Source organism: Hyaena hyaena, unplaced genomic scaffold (assembly GCF_003009895.1).
Source record: "Hyaena hyaena isolate Hyena2069 unplaced genomic scaffold, ASM300989v1 scaffold_2688, whole genome shotgun sequence".
Lineage (NCBI taxonomy): Eukaryota > Metazoa > Chordata > Mammalia > Carnivora > Hyaenidae > Hyaena > Hyaena hyaena.
This window is the reverse complement of record NW_024083327.1, coordinates 1-9,972: the sequence shown is the minus strand read 5'-3', so window position 1 is coordinate 9,972 and position 9,972 is coordinate 1. Positions and strand designations below refer to the sequence as shown.

The window sequence follows — 9,972 nt, the reverse complement described above, 5'->3', positions numbered from 1 at the left end:
GTGTGAAGACAAATCTGGAATGAAATTTTGTTCTCTTCTATCAGTGTAGGGCTTGCACTGGCAATGCACGGCTCATCTCTTGCCTTGTTCTAGACTCTCTCGGCCCATCCAATTGAGTTGCACTACTGGGAGATGCACTCCATTGCCACTGCTTTGTTCCTCCTAGCTCTTCCCTCTTAGGACAAGGATTTTGCTTCTTTTCAGGTCTCAGAGCCCCTCGACCAGCTTTCATGTGTCACCGCAGGCAGGCCATCAAACCCCCAGTTGATGACACTGAGGATTCCGATGAAGAATGGACGCCAAGGCATCAAGGTGAGGGACCAGGAAGATTTAGGTGTTTCCTCCTGAAACCCATAGCTTAGGTCTCAGCTTCATCTCAGGAGTTAAAAAAAGGAGACTCTCTACTCAAAAGCATAAATGCAAGATGCAAAACAGAATATCACACAATAAGAGGCTATTCATATAAAATTTAAAAAAATTTTTTTAAATGTTTTCTTTATTTCTAAGAGAGAGTGAGACAGCGTGAGCAGGGGAGGGTCAGAGAGAGAGGGAGGTACAGAATTTGAAGACAGGCTCCAGGCTCTGAGCTGTCGGCACAGAGCCCGACGCGGGACTCAAACCCACGAGCCGTGAGATCATGACCTGAGCCGAAGTCGGACGCTTAACCGACTGAGCCACCCAGGTGCCTCTTATATAAAATTTTTAAATGTAGATTATATTATTTATAAATACATTAAGAGTGGTAAATGTGTCAAAATCTGAACATGAAAAAGAAATGCCAAATTCAGAGTAGTTATCATAAGAGAAGAAGGAAGGGGTGGCAGGTGGCTTTGCTGTGTCTTGATTAGCTTTTTATTTGCTTTTATTTTTGTTTTTTAATTTTAAAATAGAACTTAAAAGATATACAGATAAAAATTAAAAGATAGAAAGATAGAAAGTTGTGGCAGAATGTTGGGAGAAGGCTGAATAGTGGTGAATGCATACGTTTTCCAGTATAATTCTCCGTACCTTTCTATATGTTTAAAATTTGTCATTTGTTTTCTTGAAAAAAGATTTTTTGTACTAAACATTGTTCGTTAATGAAAGAGAAGTTAAAGAAACCTTAATTAGACTGTAAGTCCACCAAAGAGCTTTTTAAAAGTAATCGCAGTTATTCTTATTATTCAATTATTGGATTAAATGTCTTAAAAGAGAAAATGATGAACATATTAATGTAAAGATACACAGTTTTTATATATACTTAATCACACACATGATCTTCATTCCCCAAAATGAATCAGATTATTTGTCTTACTTCTGAAGATGATTTGAGATAATTACCTAGTCTCCCTGATCTTTCCCACATACCACTTACCAGAGACAGCATCAGACAGATAACATGAAGTGTGATCCTTACAAAATAGAACTGAGAGGGGCACCTCGGTGGCTTAGTCGGTTAAGCGTCCGACTTTCACTTAGGTCATGATCTTGCGGTTCGTGGGTTCGAGCCCCGTGTCAGGCTCTGTGCTGACTGCCCGCTCAGAGCCTGGAGCCTGTTTCAGTCTGTGACTCCCTCTCTCTCTGACCCTCCCCTGCTCACACTGTCTCCCTCTCTCTCTCCTAGATATAAAAAAATAAACTCAAAATAGAACTGAGAAACTCACTTTCTCTTTTGGTATTCAGACAAAACAGTCTGGAAGAAGACTCGATCTCCCTAAACTGGAGAAAGCAACTCGGATTAGGTCTATGATTCCATCTATGGATATCAGAGATTTGAAAACCCAGTGTGTGGTTGTTCACAAAGGTGTGACATAAAAAGGAAGTCTTCATAGAGAACACATAACCCATGGTTTACTATACATCTACACAGCTTTATCTACCCTCAGCTAAAATTCCCACCCAATTTTATTTATTGTGGTTACAAAACATAATAATAACATAAATTTACCCTCTTAACAATGTTTAAGTATACAGCACAGTATTATTAACTACATGCCCATTATTGAACAATAGATTTTTAGATCTTTTTCATCTTGCATGACTGAAACTCTATACCCATTGAACAACTTTCCATTTCCTCTCCTCCCCTTCCCCCAACAGGCCCGGAAACAACCATTCTATTTTCCATATGCGTGAAACAGATAACTCATATAAGTGGAATCATGTAGTATTTGTCTTCTGTGATATGTTTATATCAATTAGCATAATGTCCTCAAAGTCCATCCATGATGTAACATATTAAAGATGTTCTTCATTTTTAAGGCTGAATAATATTCCTCTGTGCGTGTGTGTGTGTGTGTGTGTGTGTGTATAATTTTCTTTATCCATTTATTTGTTGTTGGACATTTAGGTTGCTTCCACATCTTAGCTATTATGAATAATGCTGCAATGACCTTGAGTGTACAAATATTTTATGAAGATCCTATTTCCAATTTTTATACACATACCCAGAAACTGGACTTCTAAATCATATGGCAGTTCTCTTTTTATTTAGTATCCTCCATGCTGTTTACCATAATGCCTGCGACATTCCACATTCCCACAAATAGTGTGTAAGGGTTCCAATTTCTCCACATCTTTGACAATACTTGCTTTCGTCTGGATTTTTTTTCATAGTGATCATACTAATAGGTATGAGATAATATCTCATTGCAGTTTTATTTTTTATTTTTTTAAATTTATTTCTAGGAGAGAGAGAGACAGAGTGAGCAGGGGAGGGTCAGAGAGAGAAGGAGACACAGACTGAAACAGGCTCCAGGCTCTGAGCTGGCAGTCAGCACAGAGCCCGACGCGGGGCTCGAACCCACGAACCGCGAGATCATGACCTAAGCGAAAGTCGGACGCTTAACCGACTAAGCCACCCAGGCGCCCCTCTCATTGCAGTTTTAATTTGCATTTCCCTGAGGATCAGTGATAATGAAGCATCTTTACTTTTTAAAAAATTTTCTGTAGTTTTCAGTGTTCAAAGATTACACATCTTTGGTTAAGTTTGCTACTAATTATTTCATTCCTTTAGTGCTATTATAAATAAGACTGTTCTTAATTTCCTTTTTGGACTGTCCACTGTTAGTACATACATATGCAACTATTGTTTTTAGTATTAATTTTGTATCCTCCAACTTTGCTGAATTTGTTTGTTAGTTTTGACAGATATTTGTGTGGAATCTTTTGGATTTTCTACATATAAGATCATGTCATATGTGAACAAACATCACTTTTCTTCTTGCTTTCCAAATTAGATGTACTTTATTTCCTTTTTTTTTTTTTCCTGTCTAATGCCCTGGCTAGGACTTCGAGTACTATTTTGAATAGAAGTTGTGAGAGTGGGCATCCTTGCCTTATTCTTGATCTTAGAGAAAACGCTTTCAGCATTAAACTGGAGAGTATGATGTTTGAGATAGACTTTTCATATATGGCCTTTATTATAGTGAGGTAATTTCTTTCTATTTGCAGCTTGTTGAGTTTCTTTGTAATAGAAGGTCAGTATATATGTATATACACACACACACACATACATATATATAGTATATGTATCCAGTATATATACATATATTACTAGGTGTAATAGATAAGTTATGAACACAGGATGATGCATAAATGATAAATGAGGTTTGTCTATTTTTGTAACATTTTCAAAAAATTAGTTGGTCACCAGTAGCAGCATAGACTTTGATGATACTTTAAAAACCATTTTCCAATCACCCTTTGATATCTTTGTACTTGTCACTCCTTGGTTAAGAATTCTGTGTCTCTAGTGAGAATCTTTGGAGTTTAGAAACATTTACCAACCTAAACACTGATTTCTCATCACTTTATAGTCAAACCTTCTTGGATGACATTCAGAGTGGAGCAGAGTAAACAACAGAAGGTGAGTATTTCCCAAATCCTGGTGACAAAAAAATCTCATGGATTTAAATACAGATAAGGGTAAGAGAATGCAGGGTATCCTGGGAACTGCTGCCTTCCTTTCCTGAACTCTTTAGCACAATATCCAGTATCATCATAACTTCAATAGTTAATTAGAACAGCAATAGGGGCACCTGGGTGGCTCAGTGGTTAAGCGTCCAACTTCAGCTCAGGTCATGATCTCAGGGTTCATGAGTTCGAGCCTCACGTCGGGTTCTGTGCTGACAGCTCAGAGCCTGGAGCCTGCCTCAGATTCTGTGTCTCCCTCTCTCTCTGCCGCTCCCCTGCTCATGCTCTGTCTCTCAAAAATAAATGAACATTAAACATTTTTTTTTAAAAAGAACAGCAGTAATATTAGCTATCACTTGTTTTATTTTCACTATACTTCAGACTTTATTTTAAGCATTTAGATGAATAAACTCAAACGTTACAACAACCCTATGAGGTAGGTACTGTAAATATCACCATTTATAGAGATTGAAACAAAGACATTTATGATTATATACCTGAGATCCCAAAACTAGTGGTAGTGCAATCTAATCTCAAGCTCCTTTTCTAAACCACTTACAAGCTCATTAAAACTTGTATAGTTTTATAAAATTTACATTATTCACTTGATTATTTCAACCTCAATTCTTTTCTAGTATGCTAAAATGAAAGATGAGCTAAGACCTCCACCCCCTAAGTAAGAGAACCTTACAAATATACTAGAATGTGTATACTGGATGGTCCCAGATGAAAGAGAGAGGATCCCCACCATCAGAGCCTCCCATTCGATTTATTTATTTATTTATTTATTTACTTACTTACTTACTTACTTACTTATTTTAAGAGAGAGAGAGAGAGAGAGAGAATCTCAAGCAGTCTCCATACCCAGCACAGAGCCCCACCACAGGGCTCGACCCCAGGACTCCAAGATCACTACCTTGAGCCAAAATCAAGAGTCGGTCACTCAATTGACTGAGCCACCCAGACACCCCCAGAGTCTCCCATTCTAATAAGAGGAAGCATCTGAAGCCCTGAGAACTTCTAGGTTTGATGACTGAGAAACAACATATAAAATGACTTTCATATATGTTACATGATATTCTTTAGAAACTCACCTATCTGTGGGGCACCTGGGTGGCTCACTCAGTTAAGCATCAGACTCTTGATTTCAGCTCAGGGCATGATCTCACAGTTCATGAAAACATCACTGTCAGTGCAGAGCCTGGTTGGAATTCTGTCTTTCTCCCTCTCTCTCTGCCCCTTCCCTGCTCTCTCTCTCTCTCTCTCTCTCTCTCTCAAAAGTAAATAAACTTAAGAAAAAAAGAAACTCACCTGCCTGGAACTGACTTAAAATGTTCATACTTGTAGAAAGAAGCAACGGCTCATTCCTCTGAGCTCTCATTAGGCAACTGTCATGCTGTTCAGAATCGTTTGCGTAGCCTGCCTCTGCCCTGCAGGCTCTTTCTTCTCAGAAGTCCCCTGCCCCACAGGGCTCCTGAATGTTTTCTGAGTGAGCAATTCCACATTTATAGATTACATTAGAAGTAAAAGGGTCAAGGAATGCTGAAAATAACATCTGTGATTTAGATTTTGAACATGGAGACAATTGAGATGGTAAATTGATAGCAGGACCAGAATCTCACATTCATACTGTATCAAATAGCTCATGAGACAATTTGATGATCATTAAAATATTTTCTGTTTACTATAACATTAAGAAATAGTATGTATATAGGACACCTGGGTGGCTCAGTTGAAAGAGCGTGAGATTCTTGGTCTCGAGTAGTGAGTTCAAGCCCCATGTGGTCTATAGACATTGCTTAAATAAATAAAACTTTTTAAAAAATTACCATGTATACCTGAAGAGAGCTAGCTGCTGGTACAACCTTATTCAAACACAACTGACAAGAACCAGCTAATCTAATTCCAAATATTCTTTCCTGGATACGGCAAGTGACAACTTTAGCATCCTTTGTTGTTGTTTTTTCAGTGTTTAGACACATTTCCTCCAACCCTTTCTTTGTTACCTTTCCCCTCTCTCTGCTCTGTCACCTCAATGTGTGCAGTCCCTTCCATTTGTCTACATCTCCTCCTCCATTAAATGTCCATAAATTTGTAGATGACCCCCTCTTTTTCTCTACCATCTTCTTTCACAGACCTTCTTAATTCTCAAGCTACTTTTCCCAAGCATTCTCCCTGCCTCTCACTTTTATGGAAAATTTTGAGAAAATATAAAGATAGAGAATCTTAAGCCATGGTTTCTCGTCTTGAATTCAATACCCACATATTCCTTTTCTTTTCCCTCTAGTATTCAGAATTCTTAGGTATTTCCAAGTGTTGTTGAAGTATTAACCAAAGCTATTCATGTGAAAACACATCATAAGCCTTACAGGACTAAAAAAATGCCTGCTGAGGAGGGCACTTTGGGGATGAGCACTGAGTGTTATGTAGAAACTAATTTGACAATAAACTATTTGTAAAAAAATAAAAATAAAAAAAAATAAAAAAATAAATGCCTGCTGTCTTTTAATATGTGACTCTCACATTGAAGGGAATCCACAAAGTGCCATTAAGTAAGGAATCTAGCTTGAAGGATTTATCAGAAACAGCAAAGTTGCTGAACACAAGTGGCTCAGAGCAGGGCCAGAAACCGTCCCTTTTTGGAGAAGCAAGTACCCCTGGACATCGCTCTAGACAAAACTTGGGTAAGAAAAAAAATAATATGGGAACTTTGGTCCCTCTAAGTCCTCCAGAAACGTTGATGAATACAACCTAGGTATGTGGAGTGGACTCTGGCTAGGCCTAGGTTAAAGCTAAACTAACCTGACACTTGTAGTTACCACTGAGGTCTTGGATAAATCTTATAAATTCTATGAGCTCCTGAATGCTAATCTGTAAAGTGAAGATAAGAATGCATAGCTTATATATTGTTTGAAAGCATTAAATTAAACATTAAAGAATAGACACATGCAAGTTATCCAATAAATCACTCAGTGACAATAAAGACCATACTTTCTTGGTGTTGAATGCCCAGGACCTTACTTGATGCCTGACATGTAATGTGCCCTCAACAAATATTTTCTGAATGAAGAAACACGTGAATGAGCCATTTTCTAAGAGGAAAGATTATAAAGTTTAGCCTGATAATGGGAAGAAACTAAAATTGAGTTAGCCATCTATAGTCAGTGTGGAGTCTTACTCTCTGAATTAAGAGTTTGGGCAATGGGGAGAGGGTATATAGAAGGGCAAGTAATAATTTATTAGATGAGATTTTGCATTTTCGGAAAAAACAGGGGACTAACACTCCAGACCCCACCAACCTCACTCACATACTCTTTTCCAACTCAGAGCTCAGGAGAAAGGAGATTGAAGTGAAGATGTATAGTCTATGAGAAAGAAAGGGCTTTGCATACCAAGAAGTCAGCGAGCCCCAGGATGATGACTACCTCTGTAAGTGACCATCTTGGCCCACTCTCAAAGAAAGTTGTTCTCTCCTGGTACAATAACTTCATCAAACAGTCTCCATACCCAGCACGGGTATGGAGGTCCCCAAATCATTCCCTTCCTCTAGTGACTGGGAGTATAGGATAGAGGCTAAATGATGTGTGTTGAGCTCATTCTAAAGCTACTTAAATGCAGGAACATGCACTAACTCTTTCCTAATCCCTGTTGCTCTCACTTCCAGATTGTGAGAAGTGTCAGAATTTCTTCATTGAGAGCTGTGCTGCTCATGGGCCAGCTACATTTGTAAAGGACAATGCAGTGGACAAGGGGCATCCCAACGGCTCAGCCCTCACTCTGCCCCCTGGTCTGAGAATCAGACCATCGAGCATCCCTGAGGCTGGGCTTGGAGTATGGAATGAAGCATCTGATCTGCCACTGGGTATACACTTTGGCCCTTATGAGGGTCAGATCACTGAAGGTGAAGAGGCAGCCAACAGTGGATACTCCTGGCTGGTGAGAATCATCTACCTCTTCCCCTGTCCTCTGGTTTCCCACATCCCTGCTGTGGATTGGTAGGATATCACCCTCTACATGGAAGAGAATAATACGGTTAGTTCTGTGTGCTGAGTGGGCTTTGCATGAATCTGGTGTTCCTACTTAAAGATCAGAGGGTAAGAAGGAGCATAGTGGTACAGACACGCTTCCGGGACCCCTGCTCTGAGTTGACAAAGCAACCCAGATGTGTAGACAATGACTAAAGAGCACATCCTGTGGTCACACTGGGGACTGATTCCATACAGGCTGAAAGACACTGACCACAGGAGAGTAAAATAATCCCTCTATTACCTCCCTCCCCGACACACACCAAACAAACAAACAAAAATATTTAATTTCTCTTTCTCAAACTCAGATCACCAAAGGGAGAAACTGCTACGAGTATGTGGATGGAAAGGATAACTCTTGGGCCAACTGGATGAGGTAAGGCCAATAGGGCTCAGGGATCCAGAGAGGACATTCACCCCTCACAAACCTATGTTCCTTTCCTTCTCATCATGTCTCCCTTAATGGTCTCCCTCAATCCTCTGTTCCTCTTTGTTCTCCATGTAATGCTCTTTCATTTCAAGAGAAGTTTATGGGGAAAAGGAGATAAGAATATAGTATATATCCTCTAAATATTCTGGACAAAATTTGGACACTGGAAAAAAACCCAAGGAGCCTAGATTCATCAGGAACACTGGATTCACACTTTAGTTTATCTAATCAACATGTATAAGCATTTACTGTGTTCCAGTTTAGACAATGGAGTTCATTAGTTAAACATATTATACAACCCATGTCCTGTGGAAGACATAATGCAGATAGATAGTAGACACTTGAGTTTAAGAATACTTAACTATAGGGGCGTCTGGGTGGCTCAGTTGGTTAAGCGTCTGACTTCAGCTCAGGTCATGATCTCACGGTTCCTGGGTTCGAGCCCCCTGTCGGGCTCTGTGCTGACAGCTCAGAGCCTGGAGCCTGCTTCAGATTCTGTGTCTCCCTCTCTCTCTGACCCTCCCCTGCTCATGCTGTCTCTCTCTCTCAAAAATAAAAAAAAGAATATTTAACTACAGTTTCCCTATTTTTCAAGAGGTATACAGTAGAGAGATAGCCTTAAACAAGGGACCTTTAATATGTGAGGGCAGCAGCTCTTCTAGTCTCATTTCTAATAGAACTGGGTTCTGAAGCCTGTATAGGAAGGGACTGCAGTATGGCCACAGGCCTCTATGCTTCATGACCCACCCTGTTTCCTTGAGGGGCTCTCATTTTATCAGGGGATGGAGCATGTAAATAAAATATTGTTTTTCTGTGTCATTTTACTAAGACAAAGAAAGCTCCAAGCTTCTATGAGAACTCAGGGGAGACAAGGGAATGATACCTCAGATACAGTGTAGGGAGAATTGAAGAAAGCTCTCTCAAAGGAAGATAGCCACACTTGGGCTGAGTGTGGAATGATGTCTGTTGATCTGAAAGCAGAGTCCATGGTCAAGCATCAAGTTCTGTGGTATAAAACAGAACTTAATTTAGAGTTTAGAGAAACAAAAGTTTAGAGAAACAAATTGGTCACACTGGGTTTTGTGACCAATTAAGGTGGCAGTAAGTCTGGAATTGGGATTTGGAAAATGGTTAATCAAGCAAGGGGAAAAGCATTAGAGAAAGGCTGAGGGCAGGAAGCTGAACTTAGAGATGGGAATTCATATGATACTGTGATGGAGACTTAAGTATGAACAGAAGGTTCCTGAGGAGCTGGGGAGTGGGCGGCATCACAGCATGGAGGCCGTGAGCACTGGGGGCAGATCTAACACGTAACGGGAACTTATCTCCTGTGGTTCTCTTTCCCTCTCCCTGCCTCAATCCCAGGTATGTGAACTGTGCCAGTGATGATGAGGAGCAGAACCTGGTGGCTTTTCAATATCACAGGCAGATCTTCTACCGAACCTGCCGGGTCGTCAAGCCAGGCTGTGAACTTCTGGTCTGGTATGGTGATGAGTATGGCCAGTAGCTGGGCATCAAGTGTGGAAGCAAGTGGAAGAGCGAGCTCTCAGCAGGGAAAGGTGGGCACCACTGCTCTTCAAAACAGAAAGAAAAGAAAGAATTCTCCTTGGAAGTTTCCATGTC

At 40.0% G+C, this 9,972-nt stretch overlaps 1 protein-coding gene across 1 annotated transcript; it reads left to right on the top strand.

The window, feature by feature from the left end:
• Positions 1-204: 204 nt before the first annotated feature.
• Positions 205-9,961, top strand: LOC120227657 (histone-lysine N-methyltransferase PRDM9-like; the record flags this gene model as incomplete). The annotated part of the gene is given in 7 exon segments (XM_039225727.1): positions 205-312; positions 3,798-3,847; positions 6,425-6,578; positions 7,222-7,323; positions 7,559-7,830; positions 8,228-8,295; positions 9,715-9,961. Coding segments are annotated over 7 exon segments (1,001 nt in total), but the record flags the coding sequence as incomplete, so codon positions are not given.
• Positions 9,962-9,972: the final 11 nt, after the last annotated feature.